The following is a 26,579-nucleotide window of genomic DNA, read 5'->3' as shown; positions in this document are numbered from 1 at the left end:
AAGGTTGCTTACCTTAGCTAACCTAAAAGAAAGGAAACCAAAGGTACATATGGCGTACCTTTAAAAAACACAGTGTATAGCCTCCTTAATGAAGTGAAATTCTAGAAAATAAATCTATGTATTCTCATTCAGATTTAAACTCGGGTTAATCTTTGAACAACAGTTAATAGCAGCGCAACTGCATGTGTGTGTATATATTTTTTTTTTAAATACATACATTGTTACACTCACAGCACTCACAGCATAACAGTCTTTATATTTTTATTTTGTAGAGGTTTACAGTGGAATGCTGCTCGGTGAGAGAGGAAACCCTCTGCACCAGGACCTGCTCCAAAAGGCCCACTTCACCCACAGAGGTACCATTTAACAGAAGCCCGAAAGTGCACTGCTGCACTGAACAGGCCTTCTGCATGTTAAACAAACCACTCTGTTCAGTCATCATCAGACTGTGAAGCAGCCAGCAGAGGGCAGAAACATCGTCACTTGTGCAGTATTTTATAATTTGGCGGTCGACCGGGACGAGCCTAGTGTCCCACAAGCAAGGAGCTGCACGGTTGTCCTACTTTAATACAGCAAACTGACCCTAAACTGAAGACACTGTTGGCAGTGCATTCCACACATCAGTCATTGCAAATCATTTTGAATTGTTTATCCTGGCTTTTGCACTGTTTTACTGTTTTTCTTTTTTTTCTGTGTGTGGGTCAGGGTGAAGAATAAAATGTTTGATGTGATGAGACACTTTCCCTTCTGGGTCAATAACAGTGTTAGCCTAAACACAGGTCATCTTTAGCTTCTCTGAACAATACATTCTGGAACATTCTGGAAAGCCTAATCAAGACTATAACAATTAACACCTCCTCTAATTGAGTACAGTACCTCAGTGTGTTTAATTAAGCAGTATAGCCATGAAGCCCGCAAAGCATTATAATCGAAGATTTATGGGTCTATATCTGGAATGTTAATACATCTGAGCTGAAAATGCCTTAAACCTCAGTAAAACCATGTCTTTAGCAGGCTTAAGATAAACCTGAGATACAGCGACATCTAGTGGCAGATGTGTAATTTTTAATCCACATAACTCTTTCAGATTTAAACTCGGGTTAAATTCTCAACCACATCTAGTCTTAAAAAAAGTGAAGCTGCATCATCATGTCTGTTGTACAGACTGTACAATATACTGTATTTAAAGAACACAGATGTATACGAACACAGAATATAAATGATTATAAAAACAACAAAAAAACTTTAGAACAACAGTTTTAAGAGTTTTATTGCAATAAAGTAAATTTAAATCAAAACTGAGTATAAAAGACTTCCATGATCCAGCTGTCTTTCAGATCTTAAACTGGAAAAGAATAGAACAATCCAGCAAAGACTGGAAAATGTTCTAATATCTAAAGGTCTGAAGAAATCAAGAAAGTGAATCATAAAAACATTAAAGCACCCAGAGTTAAACATAATACAGAGTAAATTGTATCAAAGCCCACTCAATAAACCCATCTAGTTTCATTCAGCTTGTTCAGCTGGGATCTTTTACTGGGATTATTTTTTTGCCGCTGCTGCTGTAAAAGGTCAGCCAGATGAGAGAAACTCAAATACTTTTTTATGAAGTGGACGGCTAACATCACTCAGTATAGAGACAGTCTTCCTGTGCAGATCGCATTCACTGTTCACCATTGTAATCTGCTGATTTAGCAATTCTAGCTGAGTACAGTTACATTTATAAGCCCTTTACAATCTCAAGTTTAAACACAATATATGATCATAATTTGTCTTACGCTTAAATGCATCTTTTTTTATTGAAGCTGGTATATTTGTGTCATTACATAACAAGTAGTTTAACACTAAAGCAGTGCTCTGAAAAAATCAGTTCATGTTTAAAACAGATGCTAGATATAAATCAATAAAAAACACAAATATATCAGAAAGGAAGTCTGCATAACCACCTATGAATATGAAAATTAGCACATTTTACCCAGGTTTGCTCATAGAGGATTCATAAAAAAGACTGAAAGAAAGAAAAAGTAATCATTTTTTTGTTTATAAATCAAAATGAATAAATCTTTGGTAAACTTTTGCTAAAAAAAAAATAACAGAAAGAAAGCACACATAACCATCAGCCTTACATATGCATTCTAATAAAATCATTAAAATTGATACACGTCACCCAGATATTGCTCTAAAAAGTTTCAAATGAAGTACAATTAATCCTTTTCTCTGTAAGAATCAAAATGCTTTGAAATTTGTTGAGTTTTCGATTAAAATAAGATCCACTGTACTACACTGGAAGACCTAATTATTCAACTGTTCTTTGATGCTTCTGAGTTTCCAAATGCTATCATTAACAGATGAGTACTGGAATGTAGTTTTTATTATGGAGAATTTCTGTTAAAGCTGCACTATGTAAGATTTTTTTGTTAAAACTGAAAGCAGTATCATTACTGACTGAGGAGAATAAAACTAGGCTAAAATAGGCCGAGCATGCGCCGCTGTGAGTCGTCCTGAGTCTGAAATAATCATTTAAAAGTCAGAGGCATCAGGTTGGGAGTTCTTTACACCACGTCGTACATCGTTACATTTTCACATCATACACACAGGCTCAAAAAAAGGCCCAGCTTGATGATTAGGTCTCAAATTATCTCAAAATCAACATTAGTTATGCTTATGAAGATATGATGACAATAGTATAACTACGTTTCCAAGAAAGTTGGGATGTTGTGCAAAATGTAAATACCAAAAGAATGCAGGGATGTGTAAATCAATTATCCCCTATATTTGATTAAAAATAGTACGACAACATGTCAAGTGTTGAAACTGAGAAATTTTATTGTTTTTTGAAAAATATATGCCCATTTTGAATTCAACGGCAGCAACACATTTAAGAAAAGTTGAGACAGGGGCCTGTTTACCACTGTTGTATCACCTCTTTTTCTAACAAGAAGTGTTTGAGAACTGAGGAGACACTGCTGTAGTTTTGAAAGTGAAATGTTTTCCTATTCTTGCTTGATATAGGATTTTAGCTGCTCAATAACTTCGTCGTATTTTTCATTTCATAATGCTCCAAATGTTATCAGTGGTGACAGGTCTGGACTGCAGGCAGGTCAGTTTAGCACTCTTAATACGAAGCAGTGCTGCTGTAGCACATGCAGAATGTCTTGCTGAAATAATCAAGGCCTTCCCTGAAAAAGACATTGTCTGGATGGCAGCATATGTTACCAAAACATGTACATATCATTCAACATTAATGGTGCCTTCACAGATAAGCCAGTCACCCATACCATGTGCACTAACCTTCTCCTCTTTAGCCCAAAGGGCGCAACATCCATGATTTCCAAAAAGAATTAAAAAATTTACAAAAAAAGGACACTTTTCCACTTTGCCTCAGTCCATCTGAGGCAAGGCGGTGCCGTTTCTGGATTTTGTTTATATATGGTTCTTTTTTGCATGATAGAGTTTTAACCTGCATTTGTGTACACAGTAACAATTTATGTTCTTAGACGATGCAGTGATTTCCACTACAGTCTGTTTTTTATCACAGTGACACTTGAGGGCCCGAGGATCATGGCTATCAGATATTGGTTTTAGAATTAAATGATTTGCACATCATTGCACTCTGTTTTTTTCACATTTTGCACAGTGTTTCTACTTTTTTAGGAAACAAGGTTGTAGATTATCCACTCATATCCTCAAAAGACACGTTCTTCACCAAGTTTTGACTGAGTTCTCTTTGAATTCTCTTGCAACCATTAGATTCATCCGCTCAGGGAAGGCGTCCCAAGAGCAACCCACATTATAAAATTACATGCTGTGTGCAATTACAGATTTCCACCAGAGGAATCCTCCAAATCCCCAAATCTTACATAGTGCGGCTTTCTCATAACAAAGATGTAAAAGTAATGATTTGATCAACAAATGGAAAAGAGTCCGTGCTGTAAGAAAATTGGGGGTATAATCCTGGATGATCTGAAGTTCAGTTCCTAGGGCTCCCTGTGAAACAGAGATTAAATCATTGTTATTTATACTCGCTACTTATTTTATTAGAAATACCTACCTTGTACTTCCACTCACTGGCCACTTTATTAGAAACACCTCTCATATATATCCACTGTGTAGGTGTTCAGTTGTAGACTACATCCATGTTTTTCTGCCCAGTTTATCAGTCCCCTCTACCCCATTTGTCACTGTATAGTTTCTGACCACAGGACTGATGTTTTCCAGATCTTATTTGGGTGGTGGTTAATTCTCACAAGTACAAGTATATCAGGTAACTCTGACATGGTAGTGTGTGTGGAGCTGGTACGAGTGTATCGGACACAGCGGTGAGTCCGACGCAATAGTGCGTGTGGAGCTGGTACGAGTGTATCGGACACAGCGGTGACTCGGACGCAATAGTGCGTGTGGAGCTGGTACGAGTGTATCGGACACAGCGGTGACTCCGACGCAATAGTGCGTGTGGAGCTGGTACGAGTGTATCGGACACAGCGGTGACTCCGACGCAATAGTGCGTGTGGAGCTGGTACGAGTGTATCGGACACAGCGGTGACTCCGACGCAATAGTGAGTGTGGAGCTGGTACGAGTGTATCGGACACAGCGGTGACTCCGACGCAATAGTGCGTGTGGAGCTGGTACGAGTGTATCGGACACAGCGGTGACTCCGACGCAATAGCGCGTGTGGAGCTGGTACGAGTGCCCTCCGCCTTAAAATATGCAGACAAGAGTGGCTTTGAGGTCAGAAACTGACCATTTATAAAGACTAGACATTGAAAAACATAAACAGCACATTACCACATAACAATATGGGCTACAGTCTCTAACTGTACATCAGCAAGGAGGAACTACAAGAAAGGAGTTTCAGATAAAGTGCACAGCGAGAGAATATAAACAGTACTGATGTTTTACAAAAAGACATATTAAGTATACATAAACTGATACTCTAAATAATCAATAATTTTATTTTGGTAATTAGCCAAATATGTTGTTAATCTGAAGCAGCTGGATGTGCATGTAACTGTAATCTGCTGTAAGTGAGATTCACAGGATCCTGACTGCTCTTTCAGTGCCAGAGGCTACATTCAACTAATATGCATAACCAGAAAGAAATGTTATAAACTACTAGTCAAAAGTTTGAGCTTGTGTTTGTTTTCATAAGAAGCTGCACCTTAAGCTGTATAGCCTTTCCTAGAACAGATTAATAGGCAATTAAATAGTGCAAGTCTTGAAATGTTACAATGTTTACACAAAGCAAGTGGATTTCAGTCTGAAGAGCAAGTCAGTTATATATAGTAATATCTGACAATATTTTTCAGATGATTTGAAGGTGAGGTGACTTCTATTATTGAAGGTGAGGTGTCTTCTGAAATGTTATTTATTGAATACCTTTACACTTCTTCCTTCGGTTGGCGCTGGATGTCCACCATCTCTTCTGTCTTGGGCAGAGGAGGGTCACGGTCAGGCAGCTCAGCATCTTCGGGAGGATGTATCGGAAGCTCCAGTGTGACCGTATCTATGATGATAAAAAAATAAAAATTAGCTATGTGTGTATTAGGCCAAAATACAACTGTGTTAGCCAGCTAGCTAACTTAACCTAGCCTACCAGCTTCCGACCGCACTCTCTCCTATCAGGAGAAGGATTTTCTCCTCTAAAGCGTCAAAATGAATGCCTGAAATGCTCCTCCTGTCTTCTTTAAGTCTCTCGCTCTCTCTGCTCCCTTTTTTCAACAATAGATTTTAAATCGGCCCATTTCTTTTTTACAGCTTCAGAATCTCTTGTAGACTGCATTACAGTGAACACTGCCTATGCTACTCTTGTCCGTCCTCATCTCTTGCTTTCCGCTGTCTCCCCATGGTTATTGTATTTTCCAAGAATGATTTTTTTCCTGTTGGCTATTTCTTCCGCCAACAAATATATTTCTTGTTTGCCAAAATTTTTTGAACGTTTAGTTTGATGTTTTTCTTCCATTTTGCTCTCCTCTGAGCAGATTAAAGTGACAGGAATAACCGTAAATTCAAATTCAAAATGTATCTCACATTGTTCATGAGAAAAGAAAGAAAACAATAAAGACTTTCTTAAGAAATTTTTAAGAAAATAATGCTGCTTCACTTTTACACAGTAGCAGCACGCAAACGCAAATGAGAGGCAGATTTTACCACTTCTCTCAAGCAGTTTGTCATAGAATTATATACAGAATACACTCCCATGTCACAAGAGTGTTCTTTGTACATGATTCTAGTAGCACACCGCAGGGGTAGGTCTGTAAAATACTGCACGTCTGAATGACACATGATTCTTCCTTTCACTTATCCGTGCTGATGAGGATCTGAATGAGGTGATAGCACTGATTGTGATCTTTGGCAGATCCTGCTAAAATCTCACATAAACCAGTGTTAAACCAGTCAAGGTTTAACACCAGCTGATACGCCGGCGGATGTTGTTATGCACACACTGCTTACAGCAAAAGTGTTCAGCACCATCTTGTGCAGTCAGCCAACTGAGTAAACTCCTGCTTTAAGGCATAGTTTTCCATAGTTTTTACACACATTCAAAAAGGCTGGTTCATTACATACAATTTAACCTTTTAGCTCATAAATACATACTTTTATATCACTATGTTTTGTTTGAAGTTCGGTTTTATTATTCGAAACATTTTAAACTCGCCAAAGAAGACTGATGTTTTAAGTCAAAGTATCATGTTATTACCAAAGTTTATTCACTAATAAATCTGTTTTAATCTCCTTTTCTCTCTCTCTCTCCCATATAGCAGTTTCGCTCCACCGGCTTTGCACTGTAACGCCTACGTGACGGGGTATGCTGACGCAGAGTATCTAATTGTTTCTCACATTACGTCGTAGTCTGAAAGGAACATTAACCTATTTTTATTTCCAGGTTAACGTAACTAGTGGGTTACAAGTGTCCAAACACTTTTGGCTATGCAGTGTAAACTGACGGTGATGGAATTAGGTTAGAGGCATTAGACTCATAAAGGGTATATATAGTGTGAAAACGTTTCTGTTTCCTTCGCTCTTGTCTATTGAAAAAAAATGTTTTTGGACGAACACTGTACGAAAAGCGTAAGTTGGATCGGTTTTAAAAGCGCAAGCGCTCAGGTGTAAGTTCTATGTTGGTGCTAAGTTTAGTGGTTCTAGGTCAAAAACTGTAAGACGAGAAACTGTTTAAATTTTGAGCATAGAATAAGAAAAAGAATATGATGAAGAAGAATTACCCAATTTCTTAGTTATTGGCTCTTCAAAGGTTCTGTGAGTCACATAACAGTCATAATCTGCTGTTTCATCCTCCTGGATCTCCATACTCTTCCTCAGCTGGTAGGTTCCGTCTTCATTGGGTCTGACTCCTGAAGATGTGAGTAGGTGTTCAGGCAGTGAAGTTCTGGACTTCCTCAGACTCACCACCATGTCTTTGGGGTAGAAGCCCGTGGCCAGGCAGGTCAGGGTCAGCTTCCTCAGGTCAGTTGCAGATTTCTTCACAAGCACATGAACAACTGGTGGAGCTAAAGAGAAAACGAATAAAAACACATTTTTTTCAGTTAGTTTTTACCAGATTTTCCCCAAAGCAATTCATAATCAATTCTCTCCAGCCGTAGCTAAGTGACTAAGTGTGAGAGCTGACAGGAGCTCCCTCTGTGACATTTATTCACACCACTCACCATCTCTGTTCAAGCTACCACTCACACAAGTGCTTCAAACAGCAGGATGCATGTGAGGGACAGTAACAGTGACCTAAATAGGAATATTTGGCTATTTGGCTATTTTTAACAGTGGAAGATGCTGCGCCATGTTGAAGCTTATAACTGAATGAATTAAACTCATACTGGACTGGTCCTGCTTTTCACGACCAGCATGCATGGGCTCAGAAACAGCTACTAAAGAGTAATTATGAGCCATCATTAACATTTAATTCTTCAACATTAATGTTTGTCTTTAGAAAAGAAATATAAGCTGTGTCCCAACTCAGAAGCTGCATCCTTCAAAGGACACAATCTATGAAGGCGTGTCTTAAAAACAAAAAGTTTAAATAGTTTCTAATCACTCGCCCAGAACTTTTCTTTCATTTTAGAAAGTAAAAGGATGTATTTCACTAAAAAAGCAAAGAAAAGTTTCCTTTTTACTACAGTAAATGGGCTTCGGACAGCAGGATGCTAACGTTACTGCTACTGAGTGCTGATTGGTTAGCATTACTGCTACTGAGCACTGATCAGTTAGCATTACTGCTACTGAGTGCTGATTGGTTAGCATTACTGCTACTGAGTGCTGATTTGTTGGCGAGCAGAGCAGCTCATGGACGTACACGAGGCATCGTTTTAAACTTCTATAACTAAAGTTCAAAAGTGCTCCGAAATGTAACAGCAGTGTTAAAATGTTTTATGCCGTTCTGTGTTCAGTGGATTTCCTGTTTGCATCACAGCATCGCTGTTCCCATCGTTACCGCTGCGTCACGATTCGCTGCTCCTTAAAAGTTCCTTAAAACTTTTTTAAAGATGAAGCCAGAAACTTTCATCTTAGTTTTTTTATTTATTCATTTATTAGAGCTGGAGACGCTCCTCTCTGTTGGCTCCTTGCTCCCTAAGACAAAACGTTAGCATAAGTTTTGCTTCAGACCACATTTCTCTTTTTTTAACATTTGTACCGTCAGCTATTCAACTCAGTTTAAACCCAGTATTTACATTTAAAAGTGTACTCTTCAACCACTGTTCGCTCCTCTGCTGAGAAGCGTATTCCTGTAGGCTGGGAGGGGGAGGGTCAAACTCCAAATGGGTGGGCTGTAACTCCAAGTGAGAGGGGTGTTGAGAAGTTTGTTGGGATTTCTGTGCTGCAGATTCTGTGTTCCTACTGGCTGGTTGTAAAACAGAATTATGTTGCTGATAATTTTTAAATCGTTTGTGCGTTAAATATATGCACATATCATGATTGTCTATTTAATTTTTAAAATAATCTAAAATGTAAAGTAGTTCAATGGGCTAGATCCAAGTTTGATCCACAGCCTAATGTAATTCTTTCCCCTTACGATTTTAGGTTAAAATGTCTAAAAGTCAATTGGATATGCATTTGTGTGAATAATGAAATGACTTATTCTGCCAGAGCTTTAGCTCTTTTATATCGACCGAACCTAAAGGTGATCTGTGCAGATTTGCTTTTTTCAGATAAAAATGAAGTAAAATCAATTAATGATTATAGATGGGCGTCTGAGCTGCGTGGTTCTTGAACCAATGAATGTCAGCAATACTGATATTTGCTTATATTCTCATGCATTCATCAGAAACAACCAACCATTTTCATATCATTTCATTAAATTAATCGTTCAGCCTCAGTCAACAAAGAACTCATGAGATCATGTTTTTTGTGTTCATGGTGCCACCCTACTTCTCACCCAAACAAGTTTTTAATTTTGTTGGTTGTAAGATCACACTTAAGCTGGAAAAAATCAGACATCGCTCATTTTTACATCAGAAAATACTTTCAGCCATGATGGTCCATATAAAACTGTTTATATTGTGGTGTCAGGTCACGTCTGAGTTTAGTTATTCAGTTCTGTAGCTTTCATTCAGCCCTAGTTCTGGGTGCTCTGTATTTTTAGGAGAGCAGTGAGAGCTAAGCTACACTCTTATAATGATGGTTCTTCAATGGTTCTTTAGTAAAAATTGTTCTATGTAGAACCATGAACACTCAGAGAACGTTTTGCATAATGAAATGGTTCTCTGCACTGTGAAAGGGTTCTTCAGATTGATGGAGAATGTGTTGTATATGATTCTATACAGAACACTTGTAAAAGGGTTCTATATAGCATCAAAATGTTTTCTGTTATTGCCGTGATGTCAAGCTTGCAATAATGGAAGAACCCTTTTTGGTGCTCTACAGAACATTTTTCTTTACTGAAGATCCCTTGAAGAACCATCATTTTAAGCGTGTAGCCTGAGGATGGTATATATAACTTTTCTGTGCGCTGTTCTGTACTGAGTTTAGTAAAGCCAGGTTATGGACTTGGAACTGAGTTTCTCCTGAGACCACCCGATATTAAAAGGTAAACATTTCATAACACTGACATAAGCACTGAGTTTTAAACAAGTCGAATACAAATCATCGTAAAGAGAGCTGGACCCGCTACAGTCAAGTCTGTTTGTATGGACACATTTCTCGGCCGCGTATGAAGGAGCCTTCAAAATGGGACAGTCTAGTCGCACCGCTGTGACGCAGTCAGCCTTCAAATGCAGTCTCTGAAGGATGCAGCCCAACTACTGTGTCATATTATTGTGCCCTGGAACGTAATTTGAGTCTGAAAGAGTTAAATGCGGTACTATGAAACATCATTGGCTAATCACTGAACACAACAAACACTGGACTGTAGACTGTGAATCAATCTATATACCATATTACAGAGAAACTATAAAACTCCAACATGCAAAATAAAGAATGTTTCCTGAATGTTTGTTACAATCTTTAATTGTAATAGTATCTAATAAAGTGAATTAAAAGTGTTTCTGGATTAAAAAAGTTTCTGGATTAAGCATTGCTATTTTTATGGTGTGTGAACTGCAGGCACATTTATGATTTTATGACTATGCTTTACAGACATTAAGTGTTAAATTAATGCATGTAAGGTATTCACCACTGAAATGTCCCAAAAAGGTTTAAATATCACCCCATATGCCATTTTATTATCACTATCTCTGGGAATTTTTTTAAAAGTGTTGGCTGTTTTTTTTGAACGTTTGTTTTGAAGGCTGGACAGCTGATCGAGACTACTTAACAGAGACTAGTGACACTCTGAGATCTCCCTAAACCACAGAAGTCATTTCAATAAAATCAGCTTTTAATAAAAGTAAATAACCCAGTCAAACAAAGCAAATTAAACCACCATTTTCCTGAGGTTACTAGTTCAAACGTAAAGGGATTTTAAAAAGGACTCACACAGTGAATAAGGGAACTTACAAGGTTTTTTCAGTGACTCTTTTTCATACTCCAAGAATTTGGTGAGCCAGTCCACACATTCTTTCTCCAGGTAACCCTTGGTGTACTGGTTCAGGATGGGCACATCATCCCATTTCTTTTTGGTTGGCAAAGCTTCTGGAACTGAAGCGATCCACTGCATGGTTTCAGTATCAAAGGAGAGGAAATCTGAGCCGTCATACCCGTACTCACTGACGCCTTTCAGAAATGTTGGTTGTCCATTTGACTCATCAATCTCACAGCCATGTCTCCACTGAAGAACGTGAAGGTCTGAAATGAAGGTAATTTAATAAGACAGTGAAGGAAAAACACCAGCTGGCACAAAACCAGGGAAATCATGCAGTGGATGGAAACTTGTAATACTGTAGTGTCACGCTACTGGCTGGCACGGCTGTAGAGACTCTGGACGCAAAAGCTCATTTACAAAGAAGTACAATGGGACCTCTCGTTGTTAATGTTGTCAGTTTAAGTTAAGTATATGTGGGGGTGTGGGTGTTTGTGTGTAAGGGGGGGGTCATTGTGAGATGGAAGCCTATGGCTTGTGGTGACCTCCCCCTTTGTAGGTGCCTTTCTGATGGTCTCTCAATAAAAGAGCACTACTCGCAGCAGAATCCTGGTCTTACCTGTGTCTTCATCTACGCTGATGCTACTATATATTTTTTAAAGAAGAATGAGTGACAGATCACTAACCGGTCTGATTGTGTCTCATTCGCTGCATCAGGATGTCCACGTTGACCTTGAACCACTGCTCTTTGCTCTTGCGAGACTGGGTGCCTTTATCCCAGTAATCTGGCTGCAGCTTCTCCTTCATCCAGTCCTGCTTAGGAACCTTAACCTGGTCCTTACTGTTGTAGTAGTCGATCTCCCGGTCATCGAGCAGACCCAGTCCTGTGAACTCATAGATCCCTGGCAGATCGAGATCTTTGCTGAGGGCGGTGTAAATGTAGTACAGAGAGTGTTTATCTGGAGGGGACGTGGAAAAAAAGGTGTAAGAAAACTAACTGATAAATGAAACGGTTATACTCTAAAACACAAATCTCCCAGCCTTTTATGTTGCAGGCAGTGTAAATGTAGTGCAGACAGTGTTCATCTCAAAGGGAAAAGGAAAAGAAGGTATAAAGTCTGAGTAAAATAATGATATAATGATATACAATGAATAGGGCTGGCATATACAGCATGTTACAGGCTTTGAATATTTCTTGGTATTTGTGAACGAGTAACCTGAACACTCGTCTTCAAAACTTCCCTTAAAAGCAATAGTTACATTTCATAATTGAGAGTCTGTGCACAGTTGCTTGCTCTTTACTCATGTCATGCTAATATATCACATCTGTCTACTTATTTCAGATGATTCATCAAACTCGTTTTGCAAACAACCTCTTATCACGAATTTTGCACTGAGCATTTTTGTTATTGTCCAATAAATTGAACGTCTCCTGCCTGTGATTTATCAGATATTCTGCTCTCTTAGCTTCAGTGGTCGTGTGAAAAGTGGTGCAGTTGACTGCGCTCGGAGGCCAGGTGACGTGATTGCCTGGCAATGTTATTCTTAACATATCTAAAGGCTTTTGCTGATGAAATTTATTGTAGTATAGGCTACAATTTTTGTGAATTAAGAAAGGATAAAACTTCTGAATACTAAATACAGAACTGAATACCAACATAATGAATGAATTCTTGAGTTTTAACATTTTTTGGGCATAGTCTAAAATTTGAATAAAAAGACTTGAAAATGAAAAAATGAAAAAGGATGCATTTTACAGAGTCTCATTTCTACTAGCACTAACAGCACACTTCATAAAAAAGAGTAAAGATTTTAATAATGGATTAAATCGATATAGATAAAGCATACATGCATACTGTAAATCAAGAGCACACAAATATATATGACTACAAAAATATAAGATGATAAGCACATAAATTTGATCATCTAACAATTTTAACATTTTAACATCTTTATTGCAAGAAAGTAAACGTGGGTACTTGTGACATACTATAAATAAGCTCATAATGTAAAGTGAAAGTAATCGTGACCTAATGTGCATGTAATCACCTGACGAGTGATTGTGATCATGTGACATATTGTGAATATGTAAAATAATGTGCAAGGAATCACATGGCAGTGTGAATGTAATTACATGTGATGTGAATGTGATCACGTGGCATAATGTGAAAGTAATCACGTGACATGATATGAATATGATCACGTGACATTTTAATATGATGTCATGTGATCATATTCATATCTTAACACTTAACATTATCATATCATATTCATAATACTTCACATTAAGTGCACCTGTGGTACTGTTTTTGTGTGTTATGTGATTACAAGAGATGCACAGAAATCAAGAGTTGGCCAAGATTGAAATAAGATTTTGTTCTTAACATGTAAACTGCAAATTTTATTTTAATTCTGGCTGATCTTTGTAGTTTTATATTGTAAATTACCTGAGTCAGGTAAGCTGTAGTTGAATGCTGCAGCTACACCTGTACTGAAATGTCATACCGTATTTATACACGACTCATTGTGGTTAATAGCCAGTTGCCTCTTTCATTGGAGCCCTTTATTTGATTATTGCTATTTAAATAAACCTTTGATTTTTTAATTTAAAATTTCAGCTTGATCCATTAAAGAGCAGACAATGTTATTAAACATCGTCTGCTCTTTAATGGATCAAGCTGAAATTTTCAACTAATAAACATCAACTAATAAATATCAGCCATGAGCCAATCTGGCTGAAAAGAAATCTGAATCGGCCACAACAGTTCATCATCAGCGCATCCCTATTGATTACATGTGATAACGTAGAAATCCAGGAAATCACACACGTGAAAACTGAACAGTTAATGAATCATGATGAAATAAAAGATAAAACGTGTAATTAGAAAAACAAAAAACAGCCCACCTGTAGACAATGGTGTAGAAAAAACGAGTGAAGCGTGATTATTCATCAGCGATAGTGATTTTCTGTAAGGGACTCACGAGTTTAACTCGTAAAACGTAAAATCACGTGTTTAACGTAAACTCGCATTTTAAAGAACCCAACAGTAAAACACAAAACATTTCCAGCTTTGTTAGATTCTGTTCTTTACATATCAGAATTAATGCAGCAGCATCACTGAGAAATGACGTCATTACAGGACAGGGGATAAACTGCTGTGAGGGACCATAAAGCTCTCTCTCTCTCTTTATCTCTCTCTCTATCACTCTCTCTCTATATCTCTTTATCACTCTCTCAATCACTCTCACTCTCTCTCTCTTTCTCTCTATCTCTCTCTCTATCACTCTCTTTCTCTCTCTCTCTATCTCTCTCACTCTCTCTCTCTCGCTCTATCTCTCTCTCTCTCTCTCAAATGTCTTCTTTCTCATATGTCCAGGTCTGTGAGGGACCCAGTTAGGTTTAACACAGTTTATCTAGCAGATGCTTTAACTCCAGTCCAGATAATGAAGGGGAGTCAACTAAAGTAGTTAATTAGGCATCGTGACTGTGATAAACAGCTAAATAGACAGACAGACAGACAAACAGACAAACAGATAGATAGATTCACTTTCGGTTTCGGCGATGATGGCGCAGCAAAATAGTCCGTCCAAACAGAACTGACTCACCTCCGAGAGCAGAGACGACCACTCCACTGAGGAAGACCACGCAGACTGCCGTAGCCGCCCCCATCACCACCTTTACCACCTAGATCAGTAAAATCACTCTGGATGATCTTCTGCTGAGAAGAGTCGGTTCTCCTGACTCTCCTCTCTCTTAGGCGTCACTCTGCTCCGTTAGGAAAATCAAAACTTCCAGCTCCTCATAATGTTCTCGCTGCTGTGGCCCAGCCAATAGAAAATCAGGACATCCCTTACGTCACTCGTTGCTGGGTGGATTACTTTGTTTTTTCCGCCCGTATTCGGGAGAACTCCCGCCTCCTGCGCCGTAATTGGCTAAGAGTCCCTTCACTCTCTAGCAGTCCGCCAATCAGACCGAGCGCAGGGAGGCCGTGCCTGAATACGGGCAAGAAAGAGGGAAAATAGTAAAATATCAGTAAATAATAAAAAAGTACTGTGGTTTAAGGCCGAGCCCGAGCTGCACTTCGCCGAGAACTATCGGGGCTATGGCTCTGATATTAGCTTAGCAGCAGTTTAGTCTCAGTTTTTATTTCCCAACAGTGTCTTTATTGATTTTAACAACTTAGCATATACATATACACATACATACCAAGCATATTTATATCCAAACGCACAGAATTACACGGCACATGAACAAAATCCCAGTAAAATAACTAACCCCCCCTCCAAAAAATCTCATTAGTACGGTACAAATGACAAATTTGGACGCTGCAGAGTTATTTGCATATTCCCAGACACTTCCATCATATGGACTAAATCTGTCCTCTCAGAAAACATTTGAAAGGACCCCACATGCTGAGAGAGTGATTGATCACCCCTGATAGAACTGGTCATTTTTCGTAAGGCAGAATCATAGATAATTTATAAATCCATTTACCCACACTCAGCCTGTCAGTCCTTTTCCATGACAGAGCAACAACTCTTTTAGCAAATAAAACACTTATTTCTAAAAATCTGTTCTCTCCATCTAATGTTATGACCAGCTGTATATAAGGCTAGTATGAAAAGCTTTGGGTCTAGAGGTATTTGTATGGATAATGTGTCCCGGACACTCTCTCTCACGTCTTCCCATAGCTTTTTATTTGAGTTATATATATATACGTCTATAGCTGACATCCTGTATTTATTACATACTGTATTTATTAGGCTTTTCTGGGGTTATATATGTTAACTGCAGTTGTAACCTACATTTTAACAATTTTGATTACGTGTTATGTTTCAGCTGTGCACATATCATCAGTTACTTAGTAACAAGCATGACAGTTGTTTCCTAAATTAATACCATATTTGCTTCTTTAATACGAATTTGTGAAAAATCTTATACATCAATAAATGCAAGATTGCAAAAATACAGTTAAGATAATATAAGATATTCCCTTAGTCCCACACTGGGGAAATTCACAGTGCTACAGCAGCAAAGCGATAGCAAACTTATTTCTAAAGGGAGTACACTGTTTGTGACATAGCATTTAGTGTGGGAGTAATGCAGTGTTGGATGCAGCTACCTGAGTGTGTTGTGCTGGTACGAGTGGATCAGACACAGCAGTGCTGCTGGAGGTTTTAAACACCTCAGTGTCACTGCTGGACTGAGAATAGTCCACCAACCAAAAACATCCAGCCAACAGCGCCCTGTGGGCAGCATCCTGTGACCACTGATGAAGGACTAGAGGATGACCAACACAAACTGTGCAGCAGCAGATGAGCTATCGTCTCTGACTTTACATCTACAAGGTGGACTGACAAGGTAGGAGTGTCTAATAGAGTGGACAGTGAGTGGACACAGTGTTTAAAAACAGAATAGGATAGGACAGAATAAAATAGATAAAATAAAACAGCACAGAATGGAAGAGAACAGAACAAAATGGGACAGAATATAATAAAAACAGATCAGAATAGAATCGAATACAATAAAATATAATAAAATAGAACAGAATACAACAAAACAGAACAGTGCAACCAAAACTGGAAAATGTTCTAACATCCACAGTTTACAAGCAATCAAAAATGTGATCATTAAAACATTAAAAAGCATTCAGTGCTAAATAATCAACCAATCAATCAATCAAACCTTTATTTCGACTCAGAACTGCATTGTCCCTCATTTACAATGTAGCCGAGCAATTTAAACAGGGATTGAAAAAAAGTTAAGATGAAGTTTATCAACCAAAACAAATCAAAATCAGCAAGAAGATTTCTATAGAATTACAAGTATCAGATAACAAGCAAGCATAAATAGCAACACAATACATAAAGAAAACACTTTACAAGTAAATAAAAGAACCAATTAAGATAAAGTAACAAGAAAACTAAAAATCTTAGAAATAAAGTTATTTACTAGGATAGAACAGTAAACGAAATAATAACAAACAGCAAAAAACAGTTGCAATAAAACAGTGAGATTAAATGAAGAATAATAAAATTCAAATAAAAAGGAGGGAGGAAAAGTTAAACTCAGCTAAAACAGTTACAGTCTGAAGGAGTTGGAGACTAAAGACTAAAATGATTGAGGGACAGCAGCGAGCGAGTTTTAGAGACTCCGGTAGTGAAGTCCAGCTCCCTGATGCTCTGAGATAAAAACAGAGTCTTTTCCCAGTTCAGTAAAAACCCTCAGTACCTGACAGGTGATCCAGTCACCACAGTGGGTCTGATAATTACTGAGATCATAGATGAGATATAAAGCTGCCATATGGTATATGTCAATACGTATAAACACAGAGTAAACTGTATTAAAGGTCCCCCAATAAAGCCATCTAGTCTGGTTCAGCTTAAATCTTTTACTGAGATTATTTTTTCCACTGCTGCTCTAAAAGGTCGTCCAGATGAGAGAGACTCAAATACTAACATCACTCAGTATAGAGACAGTCTTCCTGTGCAGACTGTATTCACTGTTTACCATATTAATCTGCTGATTTAACAGTTCTAGCTAACAGCTTCCTGCACTGTACAGTGGTGTTAAACACTAATGTGTTCTCTACAGACACAGTCTCACTGTAAACAGTCCATACTGAACACAGACCATTTAACATTCCTGAGTACAGTTACATTACAGTAAGTCTGCATAACTGCCTTTAAGCGTGTTTTTATGAGCTTAAGAAAAAGAAAAAGATATTTATAAACCAATCAATAAATCTAGTGAGCCTTTGCTAAAAAAAGAAAGAAACAACCATCTGCCTATAAATGCATTCTCATAAACTTATTAAAATTAATACGCCTTACCCAGATATTGCTTTAAAAGGATGCAATCAAGGATGATTAATCCTTTTCTATTTAGAAATGAAAATGTTTCCATCTTTGTTGAGCTTTTGTCTAAAATAAGATCCACTGTACTACACTGGAAGGACTAAATATTCACTTGTTCTTTGATGCTTCTGAGCTTCTAAACTGTATGTATTATTAACAGATGAGTACTGGAATGTAGTTTTTATTATGGATGATTTCTGTTAAAGCTGCACTATGTAAGATTTTTTATTAAAACTGAAAGCAGTATCATTACTGACTGAGGAGAATAAAATTAGGCTAAAATATGTTAAGCGTGCGCCACTGAGTGAAATAATCTGAAGTAATCATTTAAAAGTCAGAGGCATCAGGTTGGGAGTTCTTCACACCACGTCGTAAGTCTTTACATATTCATACATATGATCATATGTCATAATTAACATCATATGCACAGGCTCAAAAAGAAAGCCCTGCTCACTGTTAGGTCTCAAATTATCTCAAAATCAATGCAATCATCAGATTCACCTGCTCAGGAAAGGGGTTACACATTTCCACCAGAGAGGTCTCCACATCCCCAAATCTTACATAGTGCAGCTTTAACGTAACAGTGATGTAAAAGTACTGACCTAATAAATGAATGGAAAAGAGTCTGTGCTGTGAGAAAGTCAGGGTTATAATCCTGGATAATCTGGAGTTGGAATTCAATTCCTGGAGTTCCCTGTGAAACAGAGGTTAAATCATTGTTATGTACTATTGCCGTCCACTTTATTAGAAACACCCACCTTGTGCTTCCACTCACTGTGAGCAGCAGGTCTGGACTGCTGTGCAAAGAACTCTGTACATTAATTTGAAATATCCATATTCTCCTATAAGTCTTATGCTCTTTCAGTGCCACAGGCTATATTCAGCCTGTATGCATAGCCAGAAAGAAATGTGATGAAACTACCAGTCAAACCTTTGAGCTTGTGTTTTTCATTAGAAGCTACACTTTACTATATAGGCTTCTCTGTAATAGATTAATAGGCAATTTAATAATGTTACAATGTTTATACAAAGCTATGGATTTCAGTCTGAAGAGCAGGTCAGTTAAACATCTGAAGATTTTTTATCAGATTTATCAGGTGATTTGAAGAATTTATTCAGGCACAATGTGGTGATTTTGAGTAATTCAACAGTATATTTTTATATTTTCAGAGAAAACATGTTTCAGTTTGTATGTTTCATCATAGTTTTCTGTAACTCTTCCATGATGTAACACATTGTGAGCTATTAAAAAAGGCTGTTTATTGCAGTAAGTGCTAAATGTACACATTTCTGTCTAATCCTCCTCGCCCCTTTCAGTAAGCCTTTTATGGTTTTGCATTTAAACGGTATATTTGTATTTGTACTGCACGGGTTTAAAATGTAAACTACTTACAATAATTTGTCCTTCTGAAATACAGACCATCTGCCTGCAAAGCCCTGCAATACAGAGCTCTGTAGGATCTTCCAGAAATCAATTTTCTAGAGTTTTTCAAAAACCATTTTATTATTTTAGACCACAAATCATAGCTATTTTTCAACTGAACTCTGACTGGGAATAAAATACATACAACAACAACACGTCCAACAGTAAACAAAGCCTTATGCATATTTTATGATAGTTTTGAAAAGAATTTGGCCTAAAATATTTTTAAACCTATACAGTTCAAAGACATACATCCAGGGCGTTGTGGGGCAAAATAGTAAAGAAATCTGTAAAGACATCTGAGTCTCTGTAGTTAACCATTTCACACCAAAATTCTCTGAATTACTCTGGTTACATCACAAACACTGAATTATGGAGGAATTGTGAAAAATTCCCATTTAAGCACCTATTTTTGTAGATGTGGCATATTATTCTGGGATGTCCTTTCACTTTTAATAAAAAACAGTAACAACCTTTTTACAATTTGAGTAAATCAAAATAATACAAACACAATATACAGACAGATGTCAATACTGATTAACAAGATAAACCCAAGCGCATGTAAAAAATAAGTTGGGTTCTTTGGCAAAAATAGAGCGAAATTTCTTTAGTCATTTGTCTCACGTGTTTGCACTGGTGCTTTCATAAAGCGTCAGATGCTGCTGGAGATACTGTTACAGTCACTCATGTTAGCAGTATTAGCTGAGAAGCTGTCAGGCTCTTGTCATGTATAGAAGACCAGCCCGACATCGTCCAGGGCAGCTGTTCGAGTGAGGGGCGCTGTAGGCGGAGAGCCCAAATGTCTCCAGGCTAGGCTAAAAGCTAATGGTTAACCAAAAGAGGTCAGTGTGTCATTCCACTCTCTTGTCCCCTCATTAACTCATTAACTCTTTATATTCTGACCCTCCTTTAACAAACTGGACTAAATTACGTTAGACTAAATTTCCTTCACTACACGGGAGGTGAGCAAATTGCTGAGTTTTGCACTGTTTATATATATCACTACTGTCAGAAGAGAACCTTGTATCTCCATTTTTCATGCTTTTCAGTTTTTGGCATAATGTGAAAATGCCTGCTGCCCTTTACATTGTGTATAGATTTCATGAGGAATGGACAAAAATGACTTAGAAAACTATGACTTAACTATATATATAGTTAAATCACTGTTTATATATATATAATATTTATGGGACTCCAAAGACCACCCCAGTTCCTGACATAAACCTTAACAATTTACCAATTAACAGAACACTCTTCAATTAAAGACATTGTTCCTGCAAACCCTGCTCTCCTGGCTCTATTTGGGACAGAAAAACATTTACAGCAATATTAATATTGACTGAAGTGGGGAAATACTTTAAAGCTGCCCTCTCATCATGTAGTTTTGGGTCTAGTCTCTGCACATCTGCCATTCTGTTAAACTGGGTTTAGATTTACATTGAGAAACTAATTCTAAACTTCAGTAGACCAGAAATACATTAGGTACACAGATATAATTACCCCATATTGTAACTACTGTGCGAAGGAGCTGTGAGTCACATAACAGTCATATCCTGCTATTTCGTCCTCCTGGATCTCTACACTCTTCCTCAGCTGGTAGGTTCCATCATCATTGGGTCTGACTCCTGAAGATGCCAACATATGCTCAGGCAGTGAAGTGTGCAACCTCCTCACACTCACCACCATGTCTTTGGGGTAGAAGCCCGTGGCCAGGCAGGTCAGGGTCAGTCTGCCTGAGTTAGTTGTAGATTTCTTTGCAAATGCATGAACATCTGGTTTGGCTGAAATGATGGCAAAAAATTCTTTTTTCATTTTTCAAAAAGTTTAAAATTTTTCCTTCAGTAGCCTGTTACCATCTGCTACAGAGTTAACCAGCACGCTGTAGCAAACAACCTGTAAATGTAAGGAGTGTCACTTACTTCCTCTGTGGCTCTGTGGCCAAACGTTACTTTATTTAAAGCTACTGAAGCACAGTCAGTCAATGTGATTGTTGACTTGAAAAAAAAGGGGTTAAAAGAGAAATCGGTAAACAATCTGACGAGGGCATGTTTAGAATAGTTATCACCCATCTGTGCTTTTGCGGGGGAACATGACTGTATATTTGCCTGCAATTCCGGAAATGGGCAGTTGGTGGCGGCGGCGCGCTCTGCACTCTTCCGTTGTTCACGGAGTATCGCATGAGTAAATTGCTTCAGAATCTCCGTGCAGAGGGTAATGCGAGGTGCAGAGCAAGCTGCTGTCCCTATTGAAAAGCATTTCTCTATGTTTTGCAGATCTCCTCTTGTCTCCTAATTAAAGTGTCAGTATTCGAAAATCGTAAGGCCTTGTTCCTTGAGCCCGCAACACTACCTCTCACAACAGGGCTGAGGACAGCTGACTCTCAGCATGCTCTCAGGAAATAAACCACCAGTTCACCAACACTGAAGTTCAGATTTTAAAGAAAATATACAAGGACTTTTGGAACTCACAATGATTTCTCAGTGATTCTTTTCCGTACTCCATGAATTTGGTGAGCCAGTCCACACATTCTTTCTCCAGGTAACCCTTGGTGTACTGGTTCAGGATGGGCACCTCATCCCATTTCCTTTTGGTTGGCAGAGCTTCTGGAACTGGAGCGATCCACCGCATGTTTTCATTATCAAAAGAGAGGAACTCCTTTCCATCGTAGCTGTACTCATCAATGCCTTTTAGGAATGTTACCTGTCCATTTGACTCATCAATCTCACAGCCATGTCTCCACTGAAGAACGTGAAGGTCTGGAATTGAGTTAATGTAACAAGACAGTGAAGATAAAGACATTAGCTGCTCAAAACCAGAGGAATCACACAGTGGATGGAAACTTGTGATGTTTTAAAGAAGAATGAGTGACAGATCACTGACCGGTCTGATTGTGTCTCATTCACTGCATCAGGATGTCCACGTTGACCTTGAACCACTGCTCTTTGCTCTTGCGAGACTGGGTGCCTTTGTCCCAGTAATCTGCCTTCATCTTCTCCTTCATCCAGTCCTGCTTAGGAATCTTAACCTGGTCCTTACTGTTGTAGTAGTCGATCTCCCGGTCATCGAGCAGACCCAGTGCTGTGAACTCATACATCCCTGGTAGAGCGACATCTTTGGAGAGCGCGGTGTAAATGTAGTACAGAGAGTGTTGATCTGGAGGGGAAATGGAAAAAAAAGGTGTTAGAAAACATGTTGATAAATGAAACATAATATCTCCCAACATTTTTGTCGACAACACACCTGTAAAATAAAATCAGTCTTAAAGCAACATTATGTAACAGTTTTACCTTAAAACAAGAGCTTCAAAATAATTTGGACCGTACATTGACTTATCATAAGGAGAATGGTGTCTCTGTCGTTGCCACTCTGGGTCAGATCGCCTGCTGTAGCGCTATGCAACTTTAGAGGAGCAACATGAGACATCTCACGAGAACTGCATAAGGCTTTACGACACCCATCACACAACAACTACGGCTCCAGCTAGCTACAAGAAGCTAGCTCTGTATTTCCAACATGGGCATCATAGCAATGGCTGCTAAAAAATGAAAAAGACACTGTCAGAGGAAGCGAGGAAGAGAAAAAGAGAGAGTGACTGAGTAAGAGATCGGACAAGAGTAAATCTTAGACTGGCTATTACTCACAGGTGAGAGCCAAAAGAGAAAAGGGGATGTAAGACAGTCTAACGACTAATGGGAAAACAATGAAAATCCAAATCAGAGTGTAAGTGGCATCCCTGCCAGTGTTATTTATGGAAGACTGAAAAGACCAGTTCTCACATGATGCTGCTTTAAGTTCACAGATAGTCAGGCTCACATACATCTGCCTAGGCCTTTTAAGGTTCCTCCCAGCGTTACTGACTGACGGCTCTGATATGTATGATTCATCCAATAACATTGCGGGAATCATGACTGAAAACCAGGGGAAGTACGATCAGGACGGGGTTTATGATTAGACTCCACACCGACTGTCAATACTTCTCCTGATAATACTGACTTCTCCTTTAATGTACAAACCCAATTCCAAAAAAGTTTAGACAGCATGTAAAATGCTGAAAAAACAAATTAAATGATGTAAACTACGTTTGACCTGTTAAATTGAAAATAGTAGAAAAACACAACATTTGATGTTTTATCTCATGAACTTCATTGTTTCTGTAAAAATCCGTTCATTCCAAATATGAAGCCTTCAACATGTTCCAAAGAAGTTGGGACAGGAGCAGGTTTACCACTGTGTTACATCACCTTTCCTTTAACCACATTAAACATCCGGGGGCTGAAGATTCAAATTGATGCTGGTTTGAAAGCAGAATTTTGCTTTAATGTACTTCAGTTTAACTGAAAATACTGTATTCTTGTTCTTTTATTGATATTTGTCAGGCGTCACATGAAAGGACAGGGAAATACATTTCATATGGGTGCAGGACAAATATAATTTATTAATCAATAAGAATAAGGGGGACTGTTATTCCTGCTCTGTGCCGTGTCTGCTGACTGTATCTGCGTCTTCCTGGAGTCCTAAATATCTAAAAGCTCTTCATGAACATCAAAGCAGCGTCACAGCCGAGCTCATCATTTAATCAACATTTAATAGGGTCTAATTATTTGTAGTGACCACATTTAAAGAATGTCATCAATTTTATCCAGTAAACTACAGTCATGTGAGAAAGTTTGTGCGCCTCAGTCAAATTCCATGTTGTTGTTGATTTTCTGAGTGTAAATAAGTGAAACACGTCCTCTACAGAGACACACTGCTGTACATCTAACACACAGTTACTGTTTATTAACTGAGTTTAACAAAGTGGGATAAAAAACAACACAAACTGTGGCCTGTGCAAAAGTTATGGCACATTTTACATAGCATTTTTTTCCAATATCTTAAACTCAGCAAATAAACAGAAACTGTGCACTAAAAATAATAATTTGGAATTAATAATTAAACATTGTCATTTACATAATACATTATTTTTTATCATAAAGTATTAAACTTTTACATGACATTTTAATCCTTAAATTGTTTTAAATTGTTAAACAGAGTTTATCCTACAGGGGCGTCAGATCCAGTCCAGACACTGAAGGAAACTAAACTAGCAGTTAATCAGGTTTTGTGCAGAGCAGAAACAGTAGGTCTGAACTGACTCACCTCCGAGAACAGAGACGACCACTCCACTGAGAAAGACCACACAGACTGCCGGAGCCCCCATCACCACCTTTACCACCTAGATCAGTAAAATCACTCTGGATGATCTTCTGCTGAGAGAGGTCGGTTCTCCTGACTCTCCTCTCTCCTACGGTGTCAGTCTGGTCCGCTAGTTTACCGTTACTCTGTTTTTCGTTCCGCCCGTTTTCGGGAGAACTCCCGCCTCCTGCGCCATGATTAGCTAAGAGCCCCTTCACTCTCCAGCAGTCCGCCAATCAGACCGAGCGCAGGACGGCTGTGCCTGAATACGGGTGGGTAAGAGGGAAACGGCGTAACTATATAAGTACTGTGGTTTAAGGCTGAGCCCGAGCTGAACTATCAGGCTCTGATATTAGTTTAGCAGCAGTTTAGTCTCAGTTTAACACAGGTTTAGCTAAACCACTAACTTAATGGGTTTAACCAGAGCAGGTTAATGAGGAGTCTGGCCTCTTCCTGTTTCCCCCTTATGTCAAAAACAGGACGACAGAACAGCAGAGGGCGCCCGCGAGCGACTCCTCAATGAACGAGGATGAACTGAGCTAAACGGCTAAAATGAACAGTTATAATAGTTTCTAATCACTGAACCAGAACTGTCCTTTAGTTTTAGACAGTAGAGGATGAGTTTCACTAAAGAACAGAGAAACCTCACCTGTATGTTTTATGCTGTTCTGTGTTCAGGAAATTAATGAACTCTTTTACATTAAAATGTTTCAGCATTTATAAACTATGATTTTGCTCAAATGCTCCATATTAACCCCCCCATTTGGACTCGTTTGGGAGCGCCATCTAGTCTTTGAGAAACCTGGAAAACATTAGAGTGGTACCTCTCTACAGACACACACACACACACACACACACCTGGGGCACTTGAGCCTGACTGCATGTCTTTGGACTGTGGGAGGAAACCCACACAGACACGGGGGGAACATACATACGTCTTCATCAGGCTTAAGATAAACCTCAGTTAAACCTGAGACACAGTGACATCTACTGGCAGACTGAATTCTCAACCACAGCTAAACTAAAAAGTGCAGCTGCATCATCATGTCTGTTGTACAGTAAACATACTATACACAGATGTATACAAACACAATACAAATGATAATAAAAACAAAAAAAGTTTACAACAGCAGTTTTAACAGCTTTATTGCAATACTGTAAATTTAACTGCACGACAGCATGAGAGACTTGAGAGAGATGTCATGGGGACTAAACAGATCAGATTTCAGAGTTAAGAAGTTTCTGTAATACAACCCCTGAATCATGAAACATTAAGGCACTTTTGAAATGTTTAATACGGTTAATACATGTAAACAGTAAATTGTATAAAAGGTCCCCAGAAAGCTCCGTCTAGTTTCATTCAGCTTGTTCAGTTTGGATCTTTTACTGAGATTATTTTTTCCGCTGCTGCTCTAAAAGGTCGTCAAGATTAGAGACTCAAATACTTCATTAAGTGGACGGCTAACATCACTCAGTATAACAGTCTTCCTGTGCATTTACCAGTTCTAGCTGACAGCTTCCAGCACTATACTGTGTTAAACACAAGACTTACTATACAGACACAGCCTCTCTGTAGAGTCCATACTGAACACAGACCATTTAACATTCCTGAGTACTGTTACATTCATAAGCCCTGTACAGCCTTGAGTTTAAACACAATATATGATCATGATTTGTCTTAACGCTTTAAATGCAGTGATTTTGAAACGAAGCTGGTGTTACAAGTAGTTTAATAGTTTAAAAAGCTGGACTCTGCATAACCACCTTTAAACATCTGAGCTTATGAAAATTGATGTTTTACTGAGTGCTTGTAAGGGATTCATAAAAAACTTGAATGGAGAGAATAATTTTCTGTTTATAAATTAAATCTATAAATCTTTGGTGAACTTGTGCTTAAAAAAAAAAGAAAATAGACATTACCATCTGCCTTATAAATGCATTCTGTTACTTATTAAACTTAATAATCCTTAATTACAACAATTAATTAATCCTTTTCTATTCATAAATCAGAATGCTTTTAAATTTGTTGAGTTGTTGCTTAAAATAAGATCCACTGTACTACACTGGAAGAACTAAATATTCAACTGTTCTTTGATGGTTCTGAATTTTTGAACTCTATGTTTATCATTAACAGATGAGTACTGGAATGTCGTTTTTAT

General features: G+C 38.3%; 2 protein-coding genes and 1 pseudogene across 2 annotated transcripts in view; all 3 read right to left on the bottom strand.

The window, feature by feature from the left end:
* LOC118802719 (class I histocompatibility antigen, F10 alpha chain-like) overlaps nucleotides 1–26,579 on the bottom strand; it is a 142,805-nt gene that overhangs the window by 12,698 nt on the left and 103,528 nt on the right. The window lies entirely within an intron of this gene.
* On the bottom strand, nucleotides 1,253–14,769 carry LOC118802723 (class I histocompatibility antigen, F10 alpha chain-like). The gene is made up of 6 exons (XM_036563186.1): nucleotides 14,571–14,769; nucleotides 11,651–11,923; nucleotides 10,943–11,230; nucleotides 7,222–7,506; nucleotides 5,378–5,504; nucleotides 1,253–3,987 (listed from the first exon to the last, which is right to left on the bottom strand). Exons 1-5 carry the CDS (start codon nucleotides 14,632–14,634, stop codon nucleotides 5,380–5,382), a joined length of 1,035 nt encoding a protein of 344 aa, XP_036419079.1. The 5' UTR covers nucleotides 14,635–14,769; the 3' UTR covers nucleotides 1,253–3,987; nucleotides 5,378–5,379.
* On the bottom strand, nucleotides 20,758–24,484 carry LOC118802724 (annotated as a pseudogene).

Source organism: Colossoma macropomum, unplaced genomic scaffold, assembly GCF_904425465.1.
Source record: "Colossoma macropomum unplaced genomic scaffold, Colossoma_macropomum, whole genome shotgun sequence".
Classification (NCBI taxonomy): domain Eukaryota; kingdom Metazoa; phylum Chordata; class Actinopteri; order Characiformes; family Serrasalmidae; genus Colossoma; species Colossoma macropomum.
The sequence above is the reverse complement of the archived record's forward strand: the minus strand, read 5'-3'. Positions and strand labels throughout refer to the sequence as shown.

Excerpts from the sequence above, each read along its gene's own strand:
- LOC118802723 (XM_036563186.1), bottom strand. The coding sequence starts at position 14,634 with ATGGGGGCGGCTACGGCAGTCTGCGTGGTCTTCCTCAGTGGAGTGGTC. Across the intron at positions 11,231-11,650 it reads AATGAGACACAATCAGACCG|ACCTTCACGTTCTTCAGTGG; the intron begins GTTAGTGATCTG and ends CCTTCATTTCAG. Across the intron at positions 5,505-7,221 it reads GCCAATAACTAAGAAATTGG|ATACGGTCACACTGGAGCTT; the intron begins GTAATTCTTCTT and ends TTATCATCATAG.